This window comes from Zonotrichia leucophrys, chromosome 14 (assembly GCF_028769735.1).
Source record: "Zonotrichia leucophrys gambelii isolate GWCS_2022_RI chromosome 14, RI_Zleu_2.0, whole genome shotgun sequence".
NCBI classification, from domain to species: Eukaryota; Metazoa; Chordata; class Aves; order Passeriformes; family Passerellidae; genus Zonotrichia; species Zonotrichia leucophrys.
The window spans coordinates 12,930,899-12,957,254 of NC_088184.1; the positions used below are offsets into that span (position 1 = coordinate 12,930,899).

The 26,356-nt window shown below is 57.0% G+C and overlaps 1 protein-coding gene across 5 annotated transcripts; it reads right to left on the reverse strand.

Moving 5' to 3' along the window:
* Positions 1 to 206: 206 nt before the first annotated feature.
* RADIL (Rap associating with DIL domain) lies at positions 207 to 25,599 on the reverse strand. 5 transcript variants are annotated; one of them, XM_064726395.1, is made up of 16 exons: positions 25,514 to 25,599; positions 21,707 to 21,897; positions 18,217 to 18,760; positions 12,504 to 12,814; positions 10,866 to 11,510; positions 10,654 to 10,691; positions 9,501 to 9,661; positions 8,669 to 8,781; positions 7,184 to 7,421; positions 6,537 to 6,709; positions 6,129 to 6,279; positions 5,635 to 5,825; positions 4,443 to 4,839; positions 3,922 to 4,061; positions 3,036 to 3,175; positions 207 to 2,443 (listed from the first exon to the last, which is right to left on the reverse strand). In XM_064726395.1, exons 2-16 carry the CDS (start codon positions 21,740 to 21,742, stop codon positions 2,338 to 2,340), a joined length of 3,384 nt encoding a protein of 1,127 aa, XP_064582465.1. In that variant the 5' UTR covers positions 21,743 to 21,897; positions 25,514 to 25,599; the 3' UTR covers positions 207 to 2,337. The 5 variants fall into 5 exon arrangements, with proteins under 5 accessions (XP_064582465.1, XP_064582462.1, XP_064582464.1 ...); XM_064726392.1 differs by having other exon boundaries at positions 10,860 to 11,510; XM_064726394.1 differs by having other exon boundaries at positions 10,860 to 11,510; positions 21,707 to 21,811; positions 25,514 to 25,581.
* Positions 25,600 to 26,356: the final 757 nt, after the last annotated feature.

Here is a 26,356-nt window from a genome sequence, read left to right on the forward strand (position 1 = left end):
AGATGAACTTGTTCCCTCCCTTCCTCTGCCTTGTTTCCCCTCCCCATTGCTCTCACTACACCTGCACATGCTGCTTCTCTTGCCTCTCCTTGCAGCAGAGCAGGCAAAGGCCTGAGCTGGAGGAAGCAGGACTGGCTCCATCACATCTGGGAGCCCTCACTGCTCTTGTGTCTCACCACTGGAGTGAACATGGAGAGATCCAAGAGGCAGCTGCCAGAGCAGGGCTTAGAGAGGTTTATTGATCCAGTTTATTGTTGACACAGAGCATTTCTTAACATCCACCGTGTCTGACAGGCGCCATGCTGTGCTCAGTATCTGCACCAGAGCTTTATTCACATCTCAGCTGTACATATTAACACACAGGGAAGTCAGTCCATCCCCTGCTCCTCCTGGGAGAAGCCAGCCCTCATGCACACTAGTAAATAGCAGGGTTTATTTACAGTCTGTTTCAATACCTGACTGCACTGTGAGTGACACACAGCTCTGGGGCTGTTTTCCAGCGCCAGGAGTGCTCAGTGGGTTGCACTGGTACTGCTGGAACATGCCAGGATGCAGCCCCAGCACTGTCTAGTGCAAACCAAGCCTCACCCCAAGCCCTGGCTCCGGGGCAGAGGGGAGTAAGGAGTGCATGCAGTTTGCCCAGAGGCTTTAGGCAGCCCATTTCAAGTTCTGTGGAGGATGACAGGCCAGCATACCTATTTGATTGAAAGTGAAGTGAATCACCGGGAGCCCTGAGCCTTTGCTCACCAGGCTGAGTCAGTGGCAGGAGGATGCACTGCTCCCAGTCCCTGCTGGGGCAGCACCCCAGGGCAGGGCTGTGAGCGTGGCCCAGCAGAGCAGCAAGGCACTCGTGTCTCAGAGAAGGTGCCTGGTCCATCTTGCCTGGAAAAGCAGGCCAGGCTGCACTGAAATCCAGTAGTGGAGCATTTCCCTTGCATGGAGTGTTCTGACATCTCCTCCTGCGACGTGCAAGACCAAGCACAGGAACCAGAACTGCAGCAGTGAGGTGTAAATAAAGCCAGCCCTGTTTTAGCATCACAATCCTCAGAGCACTGTTGTTGTGAGATGCCATGTGAGTACCTGATCCCCTGCCAGAGCCTGCACCGTGCAGGGTGTGATGCAGGGCTTTGCTGCAGGCTGTTTTAATAGGGTTCAGCTAAACTAGGTCTCAGTATCTGTCTAAATGTGGAAATCAGGTCGGGTTTATCCCGTTAATGGTGCTAAAAGCAGAGGCAGCAGGAGGCCGGGTGTGCAGGGCCTGGGCAGCCACACGAGGGAGCTGAACCCTCGGCTGAGCTCACAGCAGGGTCGGCAGCAGGGAGCAGGGCGGTTCCTGGGATATTCACGAGTCCTCCCAAAGGGAATCTCTGCTGTCCATCGTCCCCTGTCGGCGTTTCAGCAGCACACACCCGGGAGATGCTCCGAGCAGGGCACGGAACAGGGTGGCCTTGCAATGGAAGCAGGAGGAGCAGGACATGGTGCTGAGCTGGTGTCAGTGCCGAGTGCTGCTGGGCTCCCTCAGCTTCCTGGTGGCACCAACCCTCTGTGGGGACATTCTGCCATCATTCCTGGTGGCCTTCAGCCGGGATCGTGGTGCCAGAGCTGGGCAGTAAATCTGCAGAGCAAGAGCAAGGGAGTCCTTCTCTGCAGGGAGCTCTCCCAGGGACCCAGGAGCTGCTGGTGGTGTCAGCCCTTTGCTGTGGCTGCTTCCCATCCTGAGGCAGGGCTGTAGCCCAGCTGCCAAAAGGCACCTGAGCTAGTGTATGGCACCAGGGCATTAACTCCTGGCACTGCATCCTGTGTGGAATCCCACTCCTGGGTGCTTTTGCTGCCTTGACCACCCCCAGAGCTGGGCACACTTCTCCAGCCTGACGTGCCAGCACCTCAGGTGGCCACAGTGAAGCCCAGGCCTGCCTCATGTGTTCTCTTCAAAACCCAAAAGTATTTCAAGCCTTCAGCCTGTCAGCATAAAATATCACACAGGGCTGCCAGCCTAGAGGAACAGAGGAGCCTGCCTACAAGTCCTCATGGTGGGAGCATTCCCTTCCCTCCCCCTGCCAGAGGGGACAAAGGAACAGGAAAGCTCCCAAGAAGGATGACACTGGGTATGAGGTGAGGCTGGGCAATGGATCAGGAATGATGCTCCCAGGCAGTGCAGAGGGAGCAGTGTGCACCATCCTTGCATGTCCTTTGCTGCAGTGCAGGGGCAAAGTGTCCAAAGCACATCGAGGGCTGTTGTGGAGTCCTGGTCCTCCCTCTTGCACTCCAGGCTCCCTGAGGTCAGCCTTAACCAGAGCTGTAGCCACAAGCTGCTGCAGGATCCTTGTTCCACAAGGACTAGGAGGAAGAGGAGCTGGAACTGATCTTTTTGGCTATTTCAATGTCCGACTTGGCAACCAGAAACCGCAGCTTTTTCCCCCCGGAGCGGATGAGATCCACGGCACTGCAGGGAGCAGCAACAGGGACAGAGGTGAGTTCTGGCAGCCCTTCAGGAGCCTGCCCAGTCATGGGCATTCACAAAACACCCCCCCTTTGCCAATCACCTGTGCCTGCTCAGGGCTACAAGCAGGGGCTGTTCCTCTCCTGCCTGTGGTTTTGTGGAGGGCTTGGCCTCCAGGTTAGTGGTGCCAGAACAAGAGCAAACAAGCCCAAAGCTGCTCTGTGCTGTGGGCACCTGACCTCTGCCTTTGAGCTGTCTCATCCCACCACCTTTGAGAGGAAACCTGGGATGGGATGGGGCTGCAGGAGCTGAGACTCATCTCTGGAGGTCTCATTTATTTCCCTTTTATGCTCCCCAGTTGTTGGGGAGGGAAATATGGCTTATGCTCCATAATCCCTCTCCCAGACCCACAGCCTTCCCCCCTTCCCTGGTGTCCTGTGCAGGTCACTCCTCTCCCTGCAGCTCGCTGGTACTGCAGCATCCTCAGCACTGCAGCGCTGGCAACTCTCAGAGCAAAACAGCCAGAAACCCGGAGCTGACAGGGACTCCTCCAGTGCTGGTGCCACCCCAGGCCCTCTGCTGAGGTGGGACTCACCTCTGGTAGTCTGCCCCGATGAGGCTGGTGCCGTTGACAGCCAGGATCCTGTCCCCAATGGAGAGCCTGCCGTCGGCAGCTGCGGGGCTGTCCTCGATCAGGGTGCGGATGTAGATCCCCGGGGAGCAGAGAGGGGTGTGCTGGTGGCAGGGGAAGGCAGTGAGCAAAAAAAGGCACACAAAGATTTGTGGTCCCAAAAGGCCTGGCTCCCCAGGCAGGGTAACTCTCCCCCAGGGCTCACAACCAAGCCTGATGGCAAGTGGGACCTTGGAGATGCTTGGGAATATGATGGGAGTGGTGCTAACAGTAACGGGAAGGAAATATGATCCTTTGGTTTTATATTAATCTATACACAGAAAGGAGAGATGGGGCAACCTGCTCTTGTTCAATTTAATTACGAGTAAAGCACTGTTAGTCTGCAGCCATGCTGGGATGGGAGTTGTGCTCACGCTGTCCCAGGGCTCAGTGATGCTCTGTTTCCTACTGACCAACAGCACAGCTGTGAAAGGCCATTTAAAAGCATGATCCACCCCACAATGCCAGATTCCTCCTTATGCAAAGGAGGAGCTGTTTTGTGACCCTGTGAGCCTCCCTGCTCCACTCTGCTTCTCCTGCCACCGCTGAAGGGTGGAGGAAAGACCTCAGCTGAGTCATTTTCTTTCCACAAGAGAGCTGAGCCTGTTTGCTCTCCCCAGCTGCAGGACAGCTGTGGACTTTGCATGCACAGCACAGTGACCTGTAAGCAGAGATCCACTGCGAGATCCCTCTGTGCCTCCTTGTCCCCAGGAGAAGCAGCCAAGCTCCCGTGGGAAGCCATCAGCCTTTCTGGGGGTATAAACCACCCACATCCCACGCCACTGTGTGAGGGCATCAGCTGAGAACTCACCACGCCATCGATCAGCCCCATTCCCAGCCCGATGGGTCCCCTCTCCAGCTCCACCACGAAGACGTAGCAGAAATCATCGGTGGCAGAGCTGCGGCTGGAGGACTCCGGCGTGGGGTAATCATAGGGGGTTGGGGAGCAGCCTGGCAGAGGAGGGAGAGAGAGGCTTAGGGCTCTGGGACTGCCCCAGCCCAGCCCCACAGCCCCGGGGCAGCTCTGGCACTGCCCAGCCCCACAGCCCCAGGGCAGCTCTGGCACTGCCCAGCCCAGCCCCACAGCCCCTGGGCAGCTCTGGCACTGCCCAGCCCCACAGCCCCAGGGCAGCTCTGGCACTGCCCAGCCCCACAGCCCCTGGGCAGCTCTGGCACTGCCCAGCCCCACAGCCCCAGGAGAGCTCTGGCACTGCCCATCCCCAGCCCCACAGCCCCTGGGCAGCTCTGGCACTGCCCAGCCCCACAGCCCTGGGGCAGCTCTGGCACTGCCCAGCCCCACAGCCCTGGGGCAGCTCTGCCAGCTCTCGGTACCTTCGGGGGTGCTGCCTTTGGTGCCGTTCATGCCGTTCCTCCGGGTGTCCTGCAGCCCTTTGCCAGTGCCCTGCGGTGACTCCGGGCTGCCCGAGTCGAAGTTCAGGGGGGTGGTGGGTGGTGTCAGCAGGCAGGAGGGGTCTGGGGTCACCGTGCCACCCTTGGGCACCGGGCTCCTGCCCAGCTGCAGCTGCTGGAGCTTCTCCTGGAGCTGGGGCTCGCTGGCAGGGGGCTCGCAGGGGCAGGTGCTGGTGGCCAGGCAGAGTTTGGGGTTCCCCTGTGGCTCAGCACAGCCCCCCAGGCAGCAAAAATCCTCCTGGATGGCGATGGTGCTGCCCGGGGCGGGCACCGGGGCCTCGCTCACCTCCAGCACCTCCGGCGTCGGGCATGCCTCTTTCTTGAGAAGGAGGGAAATGCTGTGGGACCCCCTGTGTGTGATTGTCACTCCCCACCCGGACCCCACCACCCTGCTGCTCTCCTGGCTGCCAGATGTATCCAAAGCCTTGGCAATTCAGACACTGCCAGGCTCGTCCTGGCTTGCCAGCACAGCTCCCACAGCCCGGTTTGGTGGCCAGGGCAGTGCTGGGGGTGTTTACAGCCAGACAGAAGGGGACTCCTGGTCATGTCCCTGCTGGGGGATCCCACTGGAAGGGGACACTGGGGAGCACAGCTCCTCCTGTGCCACAGGGGCTGGGCAATGTGGCCCCAGGGTAACAGGAGGAGGCAGCAGGGCCTGTGAGTGCTGCAGGGAATGGGGACAGGATGGGAGAGGAGAAGGGACACCCTCCACATGGCAGTTGAGCTTAGCACCCACAGCACGAATCACCCTCCCTGTGCTTTACAGGCATTAGCTAATTAGCACTTGCTGCTGGGACGGGCAGGGCGCAGAGCAGGGAGGACAGGGAACACACAGGGAGAAGGGGAGCACTGCCACAGACATCTCCCCTCCCTCCCTCCCTAACGAGATTGCTGGAAGATCCTGTCCTTCCAGCTCAGCCCCCCGTGCCCCCCGTGCTGGGGGATTAGCAGCACTAATCCTTCCAGGAGCTCTCCATGAGGGCACTGCCACAGCTCCAGGCTGCAGGCAAGGGCAGCAAGCCCTTGGCACTGGGCTTGGAGGGGCCTACAGAGAGACCCAAGACCCTCCTGCCCAGCCAGGAGAGGAACAACCCCCCCGTGGGGTACAGGCTACCTTAGGGAGTGCTGAGCCCGGCCCCTCGCTGCTGTGGGGGCTCCTGCTCTGCAGGCTCCAGAGGAAGTGGCGGATGTAGAGGAGGTGTCTGTAGATGTTGTCGTCCAACGTCTCCACCTCCAGGTCCACTTTGAAACCCCCACTGGGCAGGATGATGGGTGGGTGGTTGTCGAAGGACTCCAGCACCTCATCTGAAAGGCAGAGGGATGGATGGAGGTTAGCACTGGCTTGGGCTGCACCCCACTGCTGCCTCCCAGCTCTCAGCCATGTGCAGTCTCCCAGCTGGGACCAGGGATTTAGAGAGCTTGAGTCAGCAGCATCCCTCACTTGGGACAGGAGAAAAAGCCACCTGCACTTTGCATCTTTTGCAATATCTGAATTTTGGGGCTATGGTTATTGCCAATTGCTGAAGGTACTACAGGACACCAGGAAGGGGAAGGGAATGACCTGTTTGTAGGTTTGTATGTGACTGGAGCAGGCTGAGCAGGACTCACCAAGCTGGAAGGTGGCTGGGCTCTCCTCCTCACTGGGCTGCCATGCTGAGATGCAGCCCACGTCCATCACAGCCTGGCACTGGCTCAGCACCCGGTGCAGCTGCGCGGGGCTCAGCGCTGGGAACTCGGCTCGCAGGGATGGCCAGGTCATCTGTGCGAGGGGACAGCACATGGCACAGGTGAGAAACTGCTTCCTCTGAGGAGCAGGAGCTTCAAGGGGCACAGGAGGGAGAGCTCGGGCAAGATGGAGAGAACCAGAGCATCCTCTCCTGGGTACTGCCCACCCACAGACCCTGGGAGAGGGCAGGTTCAAAAGGGGCACATCAGTGTAGGGACCCCCAGACTGAGGAGGTGCTCTCCTGCCCATTCCCATCCCAATGCCACGAGCCCTGGGCTGGGATCCCTCACCTGCACCAGCTGGGAGCCGGGCATGGCCAGCAGGTTGGCCACACTGGCCAGTTTGGAGAAGAACTGCTGGGAGAGCTGCTCGAAGCCGGCACCGTGCAGCCATTCCAGGAGCAGCCGCACGCTGGCCCGCAGCTTCACCCCCTGGGACCAGTGGAAGCAGCCCAGAGAGGAGCCTGAGGAGGCAAAGCATTCATCAGCCATATCAGGGAAAGCATCCATCACCATATCAGGGAACTCTGTCCCCCAGCCCCTGCCCCAGGTAATGTCCCCAACATCCTGTGGCTGCAATTCCTGGTGGCAGCTGGGTCTTGCTGGCACTTACAAAGGGGCAGCTGCGTTAATGAGGGCTAATGAGCACCTCAGGCTGCTGTAGTTTATTAATGAGCTGCCCCTATTAACTGCCCTCAGCCTCCTCTGCTCAAGCTCGAAGGGGCAATGGAATGGGATGGGATCCTTGTGGGGTTTAGGCTCTCCTGGGAATGGGAATCCAGAAGCCAGCAGCTGGGTCTGTGCTTGGCCTGCCTGTAGCAATGCTGAGACCCGCCCATCTCCAGCTCCTTCCTGTTCCCCTTTAGGTGGCACTGGGATGGACTGGAGAGCATCCCAACAACTCAGTCCCGTATGTGCTGCCCAATTCAAGGACTGACCCTTATCCAGGAGCTGGTTGAAGAGCAGGGTGTTGGAGAAGAAGAAGAGGTAGGCAAACATCTGGGAGGTGATCTCGGGGTGCACTTCGTACTGGTGCAGCAGGTCCAGCACAGCCTGGTAGATGAGCACGATCCTGCGGAGCTCCTCGGGCAGGGGCGGAGTTCCCCGCCAGCCCTCCCGGCACTCGCTCTGGAAGGGGTTGCACTCCAGCAGGGCCGGGAGCGACACGTACAGACACTGCAGGAGAGCAGCAAGGTCACAGCACACTCTGTTTGTTGGGGTTTTTCTGTTTTTGCACCAGCCAAGCCTTTCCTTCACCTCCTCAAGCCAAGCAAACCCTGCCAGTGCTGCTCCGGCAAAGGGGCTATTCCTGTTCACCCTCTGCCTCCATGGGCTCCAGTGTTGTGCAAACGTTTAAAAAATTATAAAAATGAATGCAAAAGTGTAAAAAATTATAAAAAATTATAAGTATTATAAAATTATCAAAAATATAAATATTATGTTATAAAATTATAACTATTATAATATTATAAGTATTGTAAAATTATAAATATTATAAATATTATAAAAATGCACGCAAAAGCTTAACAATTATAAAAAATAATGCAAAAGTTTAAAAATTATAAAAATTATAAATATTATAAGTATTATAACTGTTATAACTGTTATAAAATTGTAACTATTATAAAATTATAAGTATTTTTAAATGATAAATATTATAAAATTATATAAAAATAATGCAAAATTTTTAAAATTATAAATATTATAAGTATTATAACTATTATAACAGTTATAAAATTATAAGTATTGTAAAATTATAAAAATTATAAAAATATAAAAATTAATGTTGGTCGCTTTTAGCAGCTGGAAGAAATGATGAGTGACGGCAGCTAAAATCTGCAAAACCTGATGTGGACCAAGGCAGCAACCAGTCAGTTGGACACGAAGGTGACAGAAATCAGGATCGATGGGGATGATTTTCCATATTGCTTACATGGGAGAGCAGTGCCTTGCACTCACTTCTTCCAGGGGAGAGGGAAGGGGAGGAGGGCACAGGGGAGGAAGGCGCTGCTCGGAGCGGTGCAGGAGCAGCAGCAGCAGCCCCGTGTGCCCCGTGCCGGTGGCAGGGAGCCGTGCTGCACAGGGCAGCCTTTCTGTGCCTCACACTGCCTGCTCTGTTCCCGCTGCCGCCCGGCTCTCCCGGGCCAGGGGCCCCTTGCCATCCCTTTCCATCCCTTTCCATCACGCCCTGAATCACAGCATTATGCCGCGCTGGCCGAGCCAAGCAGCCCTCCCCGCACGCCTCCCCCGAGCCGCTGCACTGCAGGAAACACGCCGCAGTAATTCAATACTTTTCCTGGGCTGCGACCAAAATTCGGGGAACTTCAGCCCGAAGGAAAACACCTCAGCGTGGTGCAACTGCCAAGGAGTGAAAGCTTAAAACAAACCCCTCCTGCACAGCCCTGGGGATGCTCGTGCGGTACCTTGGAGATGTAGTAGACACACTGCTGGAAGGTGTACATGATCACCTCCTCCAGCACCGTCATCGCCTCCTCGCTGGCCGTGATGGTCGAGGAGAACAGAGATTCCTTGGAGCCTGCAGGAGGAGAGGAGCATCGGGGAGCAAACCTGCAGCAGCAGGGCCCCCAGACTCCCAGGGGGTGGGTTATTAGGATTTCCAGGTTTGTATCACCCCCACAGAATCCCTCAACAGGGCAAAGAGGCTCCTGGGGCCCCGGGGAGCTCCCACCTGCCGTCCCCCACAGCTCCCATCACTGCTGGCAGCTCCTGCCCGGCCTAAGAATACTTAAACTTTTTGCATAGACCAGAAAGTTTCTGAGGCTGGTTTAATACCTTTCTATCTTTTTATTCCTTTTGCTGGCATTAACACAGGCTCACCAGTGAGCAGTTCTGCAGGGCTACCTGCAAATCCAGGGTGAAGAAAGCCCCCCAAGACATTAACCACAAGCTGCTGCAGGTCCTATTCCCTCCTGAGCTTTTCCAAACCCACTCATTCTGTGCAAGCATGGTGGTTAAAGGAGCAGAGAGCAGAATGTGTGGGATTCAGCAGGAAAGCTCATCATACGCGTGTGTGAACACAGCACAACCTGGCTCTGGAGCTGGGCAGCACCAGGGTAGGATGTGAGGCTGCTCCTCCCACAGATTTCCCCAGCCCACAGCACAGAGATGTCCCTGCTGATGAGGATTATGGAGGGTTAATGGAGCATCTCGAGGGCACTGACCACCACCTGTGAGTGGGGATTAGCAGAGCTGCTCTGGCTGGGAAAACAGGCAGGATGCTGCATCCAGACCTACCTTTGATGTCCAGCTCTTCCTCCATGCTCTGGATGTAGGTGGGTGATTTCTGCTGGACAAAGTAGAGGATCTCGATGGCATTGGCCATCCAGAAGATGATGTGCTGCAGGTCTGGGAGGAGGTCTGTGATGGTGAAGCGGGACAGGGTGGCAGGGTCCTGGCTGGGGAGACACAGCAGCTGTTACACCTGCTGCTCCTCAGCATCCCCACTCAGGCTTTTGGGGAGAAAACAGCCAGTTTGGGGCAGTGCCAGAGAGCTTTCACATCCCCACACCCCCAAGCCCAGAACTCCCCTTAAAAAGACCCTTTACAAGGAAAAATTCAGAGGTTTCTGCTCTGTGGGGCAGCAAAGGGGACCCTGTGGGGACCAGGCTGACCAAGGCCACCTGGCCTTTATGGGGTGCCACTTTTGGGGGAGACTTTCTCTAATACAGATGAACAGCACTAAATATTCATGGCTGAAGAGCAGCCCTTCCCCAGAGGTATGTGCTGTTCCTGCCAACTCTGGACAGTTAAACCCAGCTCACCTGCCCTGGGCTGCTCAAAAATAAAACAAAAAGCATTTGGGTAATTTCTCAACTGCTGAACTGCTTTTTCCTGCTATAGGAAGGGCCTGGGAAGCATCTTTGAAGTTTATCCTAAAGAAGAGCTCACAGCAAGCACCAACTGCTTTAGAGATGGGATTTTGGATGTGGCTGGGAAGACCGCTCCTTGCACCACTGTGATTGTCCCAGAATGGTGCTCCCAGCACTGGGACACGCTGTGCCACCATCCCTGGATGCACACATGCAGTGCCAGCTCCATCTCAGCTCCACTGAGGGGTCTCCAGCCTGAGGAAGGCCAGGCTCACACTAAGGAACATTCCTACTGTATCACTCAGGGGTGAAGCCACAAATGCAAAGCCTTGGCCAGGTCTTGGATCAGAGAAAACCCCAGAGCTGCTGCAGGTCCTATTCCCTCCTGAGCTTTTCCAAATCCACAGATTCTCTGCAGGCATGTGGTTAAAGGACCAGAGAGCAGAATGTGTGGGATTCAGCAGGAAAACTCATCATGCACCACTGGCTGACAGCCACGGACTTCCCTCACTCATGGAGGAAGAACCAGGTTGAATTCTCCCTGTTTTTTGAGGCAAAACAAGGAGGGTCACACTTACTGCTGGGATTGCTTTTCAGCCAGCTCCCGCGTCCGCTCCTGGGCAGGGAGAGAAGGGAAAGCACAGTGAGAACCCGTGGGATGGGGTGGCACCAGCAGCACCCCCATCAGCACTCACTGCCACCGGGGACCAGGCTGAGGAGGAGCCCCAGGGAGGGCCTGAGCAACACCCCCACCCCAAAACACCCCGTCCCACCGCCGACTGACCCACACCGTCCTCTGGATCATTTTGGCCGCTTTCAGCAGCAGCTGCCCGAAGTCTCCCGGCTCAAAGTTGGTGGCCGAGTGCTGGATGCAGAGGCAGAGCAGGAAGGCAGGTGTCAGCTTGTGGTCATCCCCTCCGGGCTCGATGAGGCTCATGATGCGCCGCAGCAGCACATCCTCGGCCGCGGGCTCGAACTCCAGCTGCAGCCTCCTGCGGGGCGTCCTGGGGCCGCCGCCAGGTGATGGGCCCCGCTTTTTGGGGTCCCTGTCCCTCAGCAGGCTGCCGCACGCCCCGCACACGTGCGGAGCCTCGGGGTGCAGGGCCCGCAGCCTCAGCAGGGTCTGCGCCGGCAGCGGCTGCGCCTTCATGGGGTCCTTGTAGAGCAGCAGGTAGTAGAGGCCGAGGGACAGCAGGTCCCCGTGCCGCAGCACCACCGTCCGGGACACCTCGGAGAAGTTGACGGAGACGGCGGCGCCGGCGATGGGCTCCAGCACCAGCTTCTCCTCCGAGCGGTGCCGCGAAGGTCGGAGCTTCCTGATGGTGCAGTGCAGGGGCAGGATGTCGGGGGCGGACAGGCTGATGCTGGGCTTGCTGGCCTGTGTCCTCTGGCCCACCGTGTGCTGCTCGCGGTTCAGCAGGTACACCAGGCTGTCCTGCCGAGCGAGGACACGCAGCATGAACCGGGGACGGGGAGAAGGGACCCTCCTGCTGCCATGCAGAGAGTGCTGCAGCCTCCCGCTGTCCCCAGCTGTCCCCTCGCTGTCCCCAGCTGTCCCCCATGCACATTTACATTTCGTTATTTTACTCTCCTCGCTGCCAAGCAGGACAGCAGTGATCCCTGCCTTGGGCACGGCAATAAATGGGTACAATGACTTTGGGCATGCAGTAAATGGGGCTGCTTTGGACAGAAGGAGCCCTCCTTCCACCTCTCCCCCTCATCCCTTCTGCAGCTGCTTTTCCTTCCCAGCTTTTCCCCCCAGACTGCAGCGATGCCTGCACCCCCTGCCCGGGGTGGCACTAGGACAGAGCATCCACCCCTGGCCCTGCCTTTCCCTGCAGCCTGCCCGCACTCCCCGAGGCAGCTCAGGGGACCAGCCCGTGCCTCAGTTTCCCCAGCAGCACTAACGGGATGGCCGCAGTGCCGGTGTCACCCTGCCAAAAACTTGGAACAGCTCGACATTCAGCGGGCGCAAAGTAGCCATTAACTGCAAGAGCCGACCCTGTCCTTTGTAGTTCTCCATGTGCTGCTCTCCTCGCAGCCTCTGATTCCATCTGCCACTGAGGAAGCAGCCGGACCGGGGACGGGGAACGGGGCAGAACCGGGGCCCCCTCGGGCCGGGGCAGGGATGCTGCTCGGGGATCACCTTGCATCCCTCAATGCCAGTGCCATCCCAATGCCAGTGGGGCATTGCAGGGGGTCACGGCTCCTGCCTCCGCGTTCCCCGCACTTGGGGACAGGCCGGGGACAGACTTGAGGACAAGGCTGCGAGTCCCAAGCCCGTTTCCTAAAGGATGCTCATCCTCACCATCACCACCACCTCCCTCGACCCCAGCAGCTCCGGCCATGCAAGCAGCCCCGCTTGGGGGGCTGGGAGGGAAGCGGGGGTGCCGGGGGTGCGCAGGAGGCGGCGCGGTGCTGTGCTTACATGCTGCTGGCTGTAGCCCTGCAGGAGCAGGAGGTGCGGGGACTGGTAGAGGGAGTACCGCATGCTGCTGCCGCCGCTGCCGCCGCTCCGCGCCGCCGCCGGGCTGCCGGGCAGGGTGGAGCAGTGCCGCTGGAGCCGGGCCCCGCCGCCGGCCCCGGCCGCGCTGCCCGCCCGCCGAGCCGGGCTCCCCAGGCTGGTCTCGCTGAGGCTGCGCCGCAGGGCCGGGGGGGGCCCGCGCCGCTCCGCGCCCGCCGCCCGCCGGGCCCCCCGCGCCCGGTGCCGCTGCAGCTTCCGCGCCTGGGCGTTGATGCCTGCGGGGATGGGGGGAGACAGAGCCGCGTTCAGCCCCTGCGGCCCCCGCGGGAGACAGAGCCGCCTTCAGCCCCTGCAGCCCCCCCGGAGCACCCCCGCCCGCCGCAGCACCCCAGTGTTGCTGGAGGGATGCTGCAGCTCGGAGCGGGGATGGAGCAGCCGGAGCTGCGCACCCACCGTGCCCTGGTGTCCCCCGGTCCTTTGCCCTCCCCGAAAGGTGACGCCAAAACAGCGGCGCGGAGTTTCGTGTCCTAATGGCACCGCTGAAACGGAGGATCCCTGCCCTCCCTGGCCCCCAAACCTCACTGGATGGAGAGCAGCCGGTCCATAGCATCCCCCATCCGCCCCGGCCACACTGCAGGGCTGGGAGGAGAGGAAATCTCTGCTAAAAAGAAATTTCACTCAATCCTTGCTAAAAAGAAAGAAAAAGAGCCTGGATTCGGCTTTCAGCCCTTCGGCAGTCGGGAGCCAGCAGCAAGTGGGGACCGCAGGGACCCCCCCCAATTCCCCGGAGCATCAGGCAGGCACGGGAGCTGCAGTGGAGCCCGGCTGCAGCAGGAACAAGCCGTAATTAACTTCTCCCAAGCATCAATTCGGGCAGAGCTGTCTGTCCGTGAGACAAACAGGAGCCGGAGTGAATGGATAGGCCGGGCCGAGCTGCAAAAGCAGCCCCAGAGCCGGGGGTCCCGCTGGGTCCCTCCGTGCCGCTGGAGCTCTGCAGGAGAAATTGGAAGTTGTGCGTCCGAAGGTGATGCTCGTACCTCAGCTGGGCACCTCCTGGGAGCAGGTCACTGGCATTCGGGGAAGACGAAGAGAGGGGAAAAACCCCACAGGATTCGCTTGCAGGAGCAGCAGTGCAGCGCTGTCGGTGCAGCACCAGAGCCAGAGCCCTGCTCCCGGCTCTGGACAGCGAGGTTTGGGGACAGCCAGCAGGATTTGGGGATGGCAAAGCACAGAGCCTGGTGCCCAGGGCTGCTTAAAGGGACACTCACAATCTCAGACCCAAAAAAAAAAAAATCATCTGCCTTATTTGGTGAGGAATGGGCTGCTGGTTCTGAAATACATTTTTTTTTGTTTGTTTGTTTTAAATGGAGCGCTCCTTTGCTGGGAAAATCAAAGAGATGGGGATGGGGAGGGGGGGTGGGACAGGGAGAAAATAGCCCCTGCTGTTTGCATGCCTTGGGATTAGGGCAGGGCACAGCCAAGCCAGCCCAAGCAGCCCCGTGCCCTGTGTCCTTCTTAAAAAGGCAATCGGCCACGGCACGGATGGAACATCCAGGGAGGACAACAAACCCACACAAACCACACTGCTGGGCATGCCAAAGGCCACCACAAACGTGTCTGCAGGACACCTCAGCTCCCCCCAGGAGCCCTGTCCCTGACCCACACCATGGAAATGGGCCAGAGGATGAAGGACAATGCAGATCCCAGAGCAGGCTGAGCGAGCAGGGAGCAGTGGGGCTGGATCCTGGGGAGCAGCTGGAGCTCAGTGGGACAGAGCAGGGCCTGCCAGCACTGGGGTCCCAGTGCCTGCAGAGACAGGCCCTCACCAGCCCCTTATCCAGGGGAAAGGAAGCTTCTGTATTTATTTTGTGCAGGGAAAAGCTGCTTTTTCACTGCCCCCGTCACAGGCTCCCACCAACCCCAGGGCTGTGCTGGAAAGATAAACACAGCTCTTTTCCTGAGCATAACAAAGTCCCTCCATAAAACTGGGTTAGGTTTTTTTCATCCTTTGGTACTGTTTTGTCCTCCCAAGCATGTGCAGGTTATCCCACCCAAAACTCAGCCTGAACATCTCCAGTGCAGAGCCAGTGGCTGCTGAACCCACATGGAGATTGGGATGGGAACAGCATGTAAGGATTCAAAGAGCATCCCCAAATATTTCATTCCTCCCTGGATAGCCAGGACTTGGACTGTAGAAAGGAGGCACTGCTGCTGGGGTGTTAGGCCTTGTTAAAGTTTAGGGCTGGACAAACTCCAGTGATCTCAGGCCTAGGGGGGTTAAAAAGGCTTGGGAAAAGGGATGTACCACTGATAGTGGGCACAAAGAATACAGAATTTACAGGCCACAAGGACACTTGGCAGCACTCCCAAGATAAGGAAGAAACTAATGGAAGCAACTCAGCAACTGTGCTGAATCAGCTGTGCCTGGGTAAGAGGCAATTCTGGCAGGGGAGATTCACAACCAGCAACGCAAGACACCACCAGCTCAAAACTGTCTCTGTCTCTGTCTCTGTCCCCCCTCTCTTCTCTTTCTTTCTCTCTCTCTACCTCACACTGATTGCTAATAAAATCTGTATTATTTACTTCAGCATTTTTCTTGTTTGCACCTCAGTTAGGCAGAGGCACCTCTTTCTAATCAGATGCTAACACAGGGCTGGATCTCATCCTTAGGGAGAGCTGGGCACCCCTTGGGCAGCATCCCCAGACCCCACCAAGCTGTTGCTGCTGCCTCTAAACCCATCCTGCAACCCAGGGGAAAAACTTTCACTTGTGGTGCCTGGGATCTTGGCTGGGATCTGCCTCTGTTTCAGCTGAGGAAAGAGGTTGGCTTTTCCTGGCTGAGAAATAAATCAACAAATAACTCCGTGGGCCCCAGGAAAGAACAAATGCTTTGAATGCACCCAGGAGGGACTAAGACCAAGCTGGTCCTTCCTAATGTAATTGCTCTGCAGACTCTGCAGGGAATCTTCCCTGGATGCAGTGGTGCTAAGGTATATCAAAGCCAGATCCTCAAAGGCACTTGCCAGAGCATCTTTTAGAATAATAGGCTTAAATCCCAAGTTTTTGGAGCTGCGTGTGCAGTTCAGCCTCCAGCCCCTTGGGAAAGCTCCAGTTAGGACAGGCCCTGGTACAAAATGGGGATATTTTGGAAAATGAATGCCACTGAGATGCCAAGGGCTGCAGCACCCTCCAGTTTGTGGGTGTTTTCCCTACATCTCCATGACTCTGTGCTCCCCAGAGGAGCAGGCTGGGGGCACAGGGAGAGAGGGGCTGCCTCGTTAGCTGCACAGAGCCTCTACCTGTGCTGCTAATTAGTGCCATGAGGAGCCAGCACTGTCCTCCCCAGTGGGAAGCAGCTAATAAACTAATTAGGATAATGGGTAAGTGAGCAGATAAAAGTCTTAAGCTATTTGCTAGCAGGTCATGGGTGGATGTGGAGCCTTTCCCCCAGCCAGGGATGCACCTGCATGACCCCAGTGCTCCCAGTCCTGCTGCTCCAGCCATGCCCTGTGTGGGGAAGGGCCTGCAGGTATTGCCCTGGGGATGGTGTGAGCATTACTCTGCTTTTCTCTGGGGGAGCTGCAAGCCTGAAGTCCCTTTACTTTTGCACAGATGTTGTGTTTTCCAGGCCAGTGCCTCAGCACCGTGGGCAGGCAGCTGCAGCTCAGCAAGGGGACCTCTGCCAGACTGAGCCTGGTGACAAGGGTGACCCTGCTGGAGGGCACTCACGCTCAATACCCCCCTCACCAGGAGGTTTGGGTCCTTTTGGGGTGCTGGGTCACAGGCTGCATCACTCACACTCATTCCTGGCAGTTTGCAGATGAGGTGGGAAAGGTCCCAGCCCCACAGCAGCACAGGGTGAGACTGGTGACAGAGCCCCTGGTGCCACCAAGAGAAAAGCAGCAGGAGAGAGACTTTACCAGGTAAGACAGCCATGGGCTGTGTACCCTGCAGAGCAGGCAGCCTGACTGTGGGTGTAGCTTCTGCCTTTGAAGAGCTTGGTCAGCTCTGGAAAATGCCCAAAGGTTAAAAAATGGGGAATTTCCACAGCCCCACCCAGGAGTGCTGAAACAAATGAGGTGATAACGAAAGCACAGTGGGCTTATTTCCACATCCAGAGCATGGGATCCTACCAGGAGCTGCTCCCCCATTGGGCTTATTTCCACATCCAGAGCACAGGAACCTATCAGGAGCTGCTCCTCCATGGAAATGACCCAAGGGTGCAGCCCCAGGCCAGCTCAGAGCTGCTCCCAGGCTGGGCAGCCCAGACCCTGCTGCTTCCCTGCCTGGGTGGATCCCTGCACTCCCACACTCCCAGCCCACCCAGGATCCAGCCCATGGGAGCAAAGTTCCTTTCTGCATCTGAGGGGAGGATTTGAGGCTGTGGATGTGACCTTGGGCTGGCAGGGAGCTGCCACATGGCCCTGCACCCCTCACTGGGCTCTTGCCCCTCCCTCCATTCAGCTGAAGCTGTTTTTAGATCACTGCTCTCCCAGAGTGCTTCACATCTCTCTGATCCTGGCTGCAGGAAGAGCTGGAGAGAAGAGCAGAGCATCCACCTCCATCCACCTCCTTGGCCCAGGCCCTGGCAGGAGCCAGCTCTGTGTCTGTGCAATGAGCTGGGAGCACCTGTGGCACCCCCTCCCTGCGCAGCCAGACTGGACATGGTGAGCATGGAGCAGCCCTGTGTCCTCAAGTACCAGGTGAAATCCCAATTGAAAATTGCAGCTGGGCAGGCTCCAGCTGCCTCTGCTCTCCTCTAGAGTGCCCAGGGCTGGATTCCCTCCCTGTGTTCCATGGTTCTTTCCAGCTTTGTTAGGATGGGTGGGAGAGGAGCTGTGTTCCTCTGGTGTGGGACAGGTTGGGCCATTTGTTCTGCTGCTGGTGGGGCAGAAACTTGGCTCTTCTTTGCCAAGCACACAGAGTAATCCTGCATCACCACCACTTTCGTTCTGACAGTAACAGCCCTTCCCTGCAGGTGTGAGGAGCTGCTGGGGCCCATCCCAGCAAAACCCTGTGGCTGTCACCTCTGGGGCCTGGTCAGCAGGTCTGGCCCAGCAAGCACATTGTGCAAGTAAAAATCTGATTTTAAACCTTTCTGCCCTCATCCTCACAGGACTTTTATCTGAGGGTGAGAGGAGAAAAGCTTCATTACTGCTGCTGGTTCCTAATGATGCACTTATCTCCTCCTGCCAGCCCTGGCCTCCATCAGGCACCGCTGCAGGGGCTCTCCTGCCCTACATTGCTCTCTCTTCATTAGCTTTTCATTTTCCTTAATTGCTCCTGCAGATTTGCCCGGGGTGTCAAGCCTGGGGGATGCCCAGAGGGAGATGGGGGAGCAGGCCAGAGCCAGGCACGAAGCTGGGGATGCCATGGTGCTTGTTCACTGATGGGAAGAGCAGGAAGCGCTGATGCTCTTGCCTGCTGCTCCCCAGCCATGGGCAGGGTTTGTTATTAACCCCTAAATTGGCTGGGGTGAATATTTGAGGTGACAGGTACCAAACTGAGGCAGGAGAGTGCTGAGGCCTGCCTCAGCCCCAGAGCCTTACAGCTGAAACACGACCACCGTCCCACTTGCACCACCCCTGCACCCACACCACGTGTGAAAGCCTCTGCTGTGGGAGGGCTCCAGGGGGTGCACCCCAACCCCTCTCCCTGCCCCACGCCCAGCTCTGACCTGCAGTGGTGGTGTCCACATCCCTGGCCGCCATCTCCTCCACCTCGGCCCTCCTGCGCAGCTCCAGCCGGCGCGAGAAGCCCTCCCTGGGCTTCCAGAGGTCCTGGATGAGCAGGGGCTTCTCGTGGTCGCCCAGCACCCTGAGCCCCTCAGTCTGCCACTGCCTCTCGGGGCCCTGGAAGCGGCCGATGACGTCGCAGAGCGCGTACTGCGCGGCGCTGAGCTGGCTCAGCCCGTAGCGCTCCAGGGCCTCCTTCACCAGCTCCCGCGCGCCCGAGCTGCCCGTCACCAGCACGCTCTTGTAGTTGGTGCCAGCGCAGATGTTGCCCCCGAAGATTTTCAGGATGCCAGGGGCCGAGAGCTGGGTGGAGAGCTCGGCCGGGTCGTCCTCGGCGGGCGCAGAGCCGCGGTCCTTGTAGCTCAGGGTGCGGTAGAGCACCTGCGAGAAGAGGCGGCTCTGGCGCTTCAGGCGGCTCTTGGACGGCGGAGCCATGCTGGAGGACGGCCCATAAAACATGGTGGGAGAGGTCGTCATGAAGCACAGCTGGGCAGGGAACAGCAAGAGGGGCAAGGTGAGCGGTTTGGAGGGTGGATGTGCAGCAGGGTGGCCACAGAGCAGCCACTGTCTCCTCCCAGGTGGCAGATCAAGGGAGAGCCATTTCCCCTGTGTAACCCAAAACACCAGTGGAAAAGCTCAGCCAAGCTCCTTGGCACCAGCACAGTTACCCCTGGATGGATTTTTGTCCCTGAAAACACCACCTGGAGAGGCCCCATAGTTCTCCATCTTACCCAGAGGAGGAGAGCAGAGCCCAGCAGGACTTGGCGGGGCCCATCCTGGTCAGCAGCCAAGGCATCAGGAGTTACTTTCACTAACGAGTTTATGGAGCAATCCCATTTTTTAGAGGTGAAACGGAAAGCTCAAGTGCAAATTCCCTCACTCTGAGGTCGCTGCTAAATGCTTTTGCTCAGCGAGAGGCACAGGGTGAAAATGGGCTCTAATTAGCCTTTCTAAAAATGTCCTGACTCTGGCAAATCTCTTGGCTGTTGCTTGTTTGTGGAGGACATTCAGGCCAAGGGTGGCATCACTGACAAGGCTGCTCTTGTCACCTTAGCCCAGGTCAGCCCCGAGTGGGCAGTGACTGGAGGAGAGGTGGCCAAGGCCATGTGGCAGCTCCCAGTGCTCCCACACTGGGAGTGTGTCAATCCCCTGGAGTGGACCAGGAACCACAGATAGTGATCTGGATTTAGGTGGGTAGCACTCCTGCCTGATGTCACTGTCCCCATCCTGGTTGCACCAGCACCTGGTGCTTGTGTGGTGCTGATGACCCACAGCCACGTTGTGACCTGGGACTTGTCAGGAAAGACAATCTGAGCATTCCTGCTTGGGACAGAACTGGGCTCTCCCTCTCCTCCAGATCTATAACATGCAGGGACCCCATGCACACACAGAGGAACCCCAAAATGTCCCATGCACAGCTGGATGCAGCAGTTGGGTGACCCAGGTGTCCCTGGCTGGGCACAGGTGAGGTGCCAGCAGCTTCCACAGCTGCAGCCCCGAGTGGCTCAGGCACAGCCGTGCCTCAGAGCAGACTCAGCACTATCAGCAGAGTGATGCTGGGCCTGGACAGCCTCCAAGCCACCATCTAATTCAGGAGAAAAGAGCAGAGAAAAAAGTCCCTGCTGCTAATGGAAGAGGTCACCTTCTAACCCAGAAAGCAGCTCCCAGCCGTGCGTGGAGGGCTGCTGCAGGATCCCCATCCCACAGCCAGAGACACAGGGAATGCTGCAGATGGGAAACTGAGGCACCAGGTGCTAAGGATGTGGCTGGGAGCTGTGTAATCCTGCTGCACTCCAAGTCACCCCTTTTTCCTCTTCGTCAACCACACCAGGACTGTGAAAATGATGGAGTTTGTCCTCATCCCCAGGCTGCAGGTTCCAAAACTGACCTCTGGAGTGCTGAAGGGCAGGAGTCCTGACAGGACAGCAGGGCTGAGGACCTTGTGTTTTATATTGCCCCAGAACTTCACCCCAACTCACTCAGGTAAGGCTCAGGTAAGGCTGGTCCGGCTCCCACCTTGCAAGCGGGGAAACTGAGGCAGGGATGGGGTTGGGGTTCTGCTCCTTCCTCTCTTGCTGAGCCCAGAGCTGCTGGGGACATCCCTGGGGACATCCCTTGATGTCTGCTGTGTGACACCTCCTGGCAGCCCCGACCTGGGGAGCAGGTCAGGGCACTGGCACAGTCAGGCTCAGGAACAGCTGCCCCAGGCTCCAGCACGGCCCTGCCAGCCCTCATTAACATTGGCCACGAGGAAAACTGCCCCAGAGTCCCTGCAGGACCTTGTCATCAAGGATGCAAAAGACAAGGCTTTGTCATCAAATCACTGGTTTCATGGGTTTTATCTCCTCCACCCTGAACTGCCCCCAGCACAAAGGGAAACCTTTCACCATCTGCTGGTGGCAAAATCATTCCTCCAAGCCCACATCACAGACACACCATCCTTGCTCCTTGCAGGTCCCTGCCTGGTTTTGAATGTGTTATTTATAGCTCAGCTGTATTTTTACTCTTTCTATAAAATGCAGCTCCTACAGAGTTCAGGGTCAAAGACTTTTCACCGGGAAAAAAATCAGAAGCCTGGATCAGGAGGAGGTGTCACTCCAATTTTCAGCATCTAGAGCAGCACAGGTGTGATTTCACCAGGCCACCAGCCTGGGTGACCTGAGAAATCACATTCTCCTGGAGACAGCAGGACACACCCGGTCTTAATCCCCCTGAGGCTCTAATGGGCAGGGTAAGATGATAATGAAAGGGGCTCCTCCCACATCCGTGAGCTCGGGCACGATAGCAATGGGCATCTCCTCCAGGAGGAAATCTCTGGTACCAGGAGGAAATCTCTGATGCGAGGGGAAATCTCTGGTACAGAAGGAAATCCCTGGTACAGGAGGAAATCTCTGGTACATGCCATCCCGCTGAGCCCCACTGCAGGAGCAGGGATGCTCCAGCTGCCCCAGCTGCTCAGGGACAAGGCAGTAAGAGTGTCCCACCTTACAGCAGCTCAGTGGGACAGGTGCTCCTGCACATCTCCAGCCAACTGAGCCCTTTTCTCACTTCACAGTTCCCTGGAAGGACACAGCATGATCCAGACTTTCCCAGGAGTCCCTTTCTCCAGCCTCAGTGACGTTCTCTCTCTAACGGGTACGCACGGATTAGTAAAAACCCTGGGATTGCCTCCCAGCAAGATCCTTCACCTCTTCACAGCAGTGCCTGACCACACCAAAAGCAGCTATTTTCCACAGCCAGCTCTGCCTGAGCTCTGCAGGGCTGTGACAAATGCCCACGGTGTTCACGTGGCCACCACGTGTCCTTCCAGCACCACAACTGTGGGTGACTCTGCAGCCACCACCGGGGACTTTCCTGCAGGCCTGAGGTTCCTGCTCCCAGAACGGGTGAGCAGCTCCTCCCCAGGGCCCCCAGCCAGCGCTCAGACCCTACCTTGCCATTCTTCTCACGTGCCTTTTTCCCTTCCATTCATCCTCCTTCTCAAAACAATCTTTGCCCTTCGTTGTGCACCATCCTGGGCAGGCGTCTGTCACGTTTCTGAGAGAGGAAGAGGAGGAGAGGTCCTGGGCTGCTCATGGACGTCAGCTGCTCGCAGTGTGGAGGGTTTGGAAGGCTCAGAGGTTCTGCAACACGGTCCTGATGTTTGCATGTGGGATTCTGAACCACATCTATAATCAACAGCACCTACCCCATCGCATGGGAGACCAGGAGAGAACAGCAGGAGGAAGGAAAGGAGAGGAAGCAGGAGGAAGGAAAGGAAAGGAGAAGGGGAGGAGATGGAACCAGCAACAGCCCTGTGACCTTTATCTCTTTCTCCTAAGCACACGTGTCCCCAAGGATGCCAGGCTGGGGATGCTCTGACTCACAGGTGGACAAGCAAGCCCTGGAGCAGCTCCTTCCCCCAGCAGCCCCAGCATGCTGGGATGCTCACTGAGATCTGAATCTCAGTCTGGTTTGCTGGACATCAAGAAGAGCCACCAAGCACTGTCCCCACCAAGCACTTCCCACCACAGATCTGCAAGAACACAACCCCTGGTGGCCAGAGACAAAGCTGAAAGAGGCACCTGCCAAGTGCCACCCGGGATGTCACGGGTGTTCCTCAGGGAGAGCCATCAGGGCACAAGAGCTACTCCTTTCCCTGGCTCCACCATGATTAAAGATAAATGCATCATCCTCTAATTAAATCACCTAATCAGGGCCTTGGTGTGGTTCCATCCAGTCCCTCTTGCTGGCCCAGCCTTGGGGCTGTGGAAGAAACTCTGCAGGTCGTGATGCAAAAGGCAAAGAGTGCTGCTCCACGGTTCTTCCAGTGATTTACTCCTCCTGGTAAAATATTTATGCCTTATTTCCAGTGTGTCTGCCCTGCCCTCAGCTGCCAGATATTGATTCTTGCCATCTTTTCTCTGCTCAGTTAACGAGATTTTGGCTAACAGGTATTTTCTCCTCTGTGAGAGTATTTAGATGCTGTTGCCAAGCCTTCCTCTTTCCTCTTTGATTTGATTATGGGTGGACTCACTGGATGGCCCCCTCCTCTCCACCTGTAAGACCCTTTCTGCAGCCCCTTAGTCCCTTCCCCTCAGACTCCATTTTGCTGAGAAGCAAAATTTAGATTTGGCTGCCATTAGCCCAAATTTGGTTCTGACCAGAAGTGCAAATAACTGCTATTTATTTTGTTCTCCTGAGCCAAATTTCACATTATCCTGAAAATTTTCAATTCTCCAGTGCAGACAGACAGCCACCCCCCAAGCTGCTGCCCCTGTGCTGCCTCTCCCAGCATCTGCAGGCAGCTCCAGCTGAAAATTTACCATCCAGATTAGGGACAGGAAACCACGTACAGCCACAGTTATTATTTTTGGGTGTAAAAGATTTCCATGTTCCATTCTGCTCCAGTCAGGATGCCTTTCTCTCACTCAGCTTACCACCCGGATTTGTGCAAACCATTAACACTCAGCTGCCCTGGGTCAGATCCAGGTTTTTCCAGAAATCATTTCCATCTCCTTTCTTCCAGATTAGTGATAAAAACACCAGGTCCATGTTACCAGCTAGTAGTGCCCAGCAGTGATAATCTCCCTGATAACTGCCTTGGAAATGGATCACGTTTATTTAATACCAGCTTTCTTGACACTGTGCAATGTCAGCTCTAAATACTGGACTGGATTGACTTTTTTAATACTGGAAAGTGCAGATTTTTACAAGAATATCACCTCCCATAACTCAACTGCTTCTCAGAAGTGTATTACAGCCAGAGAGTCACCTCTCATGCTGGAGTCTGAAATAATTTCTTGCCAGGAGTTATTTTCCATACAGCCACGTTGGATGGCAGGAATTTATTCCTGGTGTTCAAGTCTTTAATCAATTGGAGCCCGAGCCAGGTTTCTCCCTCTTCTCCCTGGGGGGATGCTATCAAGCCAATCAACCTGTAGCTACCAGGTCATCTCATTCCCTTTTGGGAAGAGCAACAACACCATTGAAACACTTTTTAATCATCTGGAATTTCCCCAGGGGCTCATCCCAACACAGGGATGGGTGGTGAGATTTCAGCTATAACCACTCCAGAATAGGAACCAGAAAAGCTGTTTCCTCAGATCTTTGTTGGAAATTTTTCTTTTATTTTCTTTTTCTGCCTTTTTAAATGGAAACCACTGGAGTGGCAGCCCTGGACTAACGGCAGTGACCGCAGCCTGGATGCTGCAAGTGGAGGGAGAGGCCGCTCCGGAGCTGCAATGTGGAACAAATTAGAACTCGGAGAGCAAAGGAAATGAGAACGCCCTGGTGGCTTTGACGTGCTCTCCTCGGCTCCAAATCCTGCCCCGTGCTCCAAATCCTGCTCCTCTGCAGATCCGAGGCAGAGCCCGAACCCCTCGGCTCTGGCTGGAGCCCCCATTCCCTTCCTTCTGCTCCAGAGCCCGGCCTTGCCCTGTGCGGGTTTATCCACCTAATCTAGGGGCAGAGCGGAGGCTGATGATGTCCGTGGCTCTCTCGGTGCCGTCTTTAGCCGGATCAGGGTGGGTAAACTCCTTACCACGTTATTATTAGCAGCAGGCACCCTGCAGCAGCCCGGACCCCGCAGCCCTGGGACTGCTGAAACAGGATGGAAAACAGCCCCAAAAACACCAACAGCCTGTCCCAAAGGCACCTATCACTCCACAAACATTGTTACAGTCTGATTCCACAAGGACAACAGGAGTCCTTTTAGCAGGTTTTCTTTTCTTGGTGTTTTTTTTTTTTTTCCCCTGTAATTATTTTGCAGGGGTTTTTTGAGCCGCCAACGTGCCCCAGCTCTCCGGTAATGCAGCAGTGCAAATGCCAGCCCTCTGCCCGGGCAGCTCTATTCACACACCCCAGAAACCCTGCACAAAAAGCATTTGCTTTCTGCTGCCTCCCGAGCTCCACAGTCTCCGTAGGCTGCCTAATTATAAGACCTTAGCAATAATATTTCTTTTTTTCCAGCGATAATTAACTGGTCCTGGAGAGAGCTGAAAATAAGCACTTCCCAAGCAAGTAGCAAACTCCCCTGAGTTTTCCCTGCTAAAGTTACAACTCAGCATGAAACTGCTCCAGCCTCACAGGGACACAGATCATCTCAGCACCTCCCTGCCATGGCCTGGGATGCCACCACAGTCGCAGGCAGCTGAATACAGGTGACACGGAGGGTGTGGGGTAGCAGTGGGATCCCAAGGGTCGTGCAAAGGGACAAGGATCCCGAGGGGCATGGAATGGGGAGAGGGATCCGAGGGGTGTGGAATGGGGAGAAGGATCACAGGGAGTGTGCAGGGGGCAGAGGAAGCCCAAGGGGCAGGCGAGTGGGAGAAGGATCTGGGGAGACAGATCCTGAGGGATACGGAATGGGGACAGGCGTTCCAAAGAGAGTTCAGTGGGGGAAAGCAGCCCAAGGGGGGTGGAACGGGGATGATCCCAAGGGATGTGCGGTGGGACACGGACCCGCAGGGACAGGCGGTGCGGGGAGGGCTCCCCGTGTGCCCGGCCATGGGACAGGGACCCTCGGGCGCTGCGGTTCCCGGCACAGCCCTCCCGCCGGCTCCGCGGGCAGCGCGGGTCTCCCACGGCAACCGGACAAGCCCCGCGCCCCTCCCGCCTCCGCTTCCCAGGGGACGAGAAACAAACGCTGCTGCCCGGTGCAGCGGGGACGCCACAGCGGGGATCTGCCCCCCGAGACAGGGGTGTCCCTGGGGTAGGGTCCGCCTTCGCCCCCCCGCGCCCCCCGGCCCCGGTACTCACCGTCGGAGCGGGGCAGGCTCGGCGCGACCCCGGCGGCGGCAGCGCCCGGAGCCGCCCGGAGCCGCCGGGGCTGCGCGGGGAGCTCGGGCCGGTCCCGTCCCGCCGGGGCGGAGCGAGCGCGGCTGCGGCGCCCCCCCGCGGCCGCCACCGGAACTGCCCGCAGCCGCCGGGATCGGAGCGTCGGGATAAGGGGAAGGTCGGGATTTGGGAGAGGCTCTGTACTGGGAAAGGGTCGGGATAGGGGAAAGATCGGGATCTGGGGAAGGGTCGGGATAAGGGAGAAGGTCAGGATTTGGGGAAGGGTCTGTACTGGGAAGGGTCGGGATTTCGGGAAGGGTTGGGATGAGGGAAGGGTTGGCCCTGGGAAAGGGTCAGGTTATGGGGTGGGTCGGCACTGGGAAAGGCTCGGGATGTGGGAAGGGGGTTCTGCCCCACTCTGCCCCACTCTCTGAGAGCCCACCTGGGCCCTGCTTGCAGTGCTGGGTCTGCAGCATAGACAGACGTGGAACTGTTAGAGTGAGGCTGCAAAGATGCTCCAAGGGCTGGAGAACCTCTCCTATGGAGCCAGACTAGGAATTGATCAGGATGGAGAAGAGAAGATTCCAGGGACACCTTAGAGCCAGTGCCTAAAGGGGTTCCAAAAAAGATGGGGAGAGACTTTGGGCATGGAGTGACAGGACAAGGGGAAATGGATTCCCACTGACAGAGGGCAGGGTTAGATGGAATATTGGAATAAATAATATTGGAATAAATTCTTGCCTGTGAGGGTGGTGAGGCCCTGGCACAGGTTGCCCAGAGAAACTGTGCTTGCCACATCCCTGGAAGTGTTCCAGGCTGGGTTGG

Coding starts and splice junctions, on each gene's coding strand:
- RADIL (XM_064726392.1), bottom strand. CDS start 21,742: ATGGAAGGGAAAAAGGCACGTGAGAAGAATGGCAAG. Junction 6,710..7,183: donor CAACCAGCTCCTGGATAAGG/GTCAGTCCTTGA, acceptor TTGCCTCCTCAG/GCTCCTCTCTGGGCTGCTTC. Junction 4,062..4,442: donor CAAAGGCAGCACCCCCGAAG/GTACCGAGAGCT, acceptor CTCCTCTGCCAG/GCTGCTCCCCAACCCCCTAT.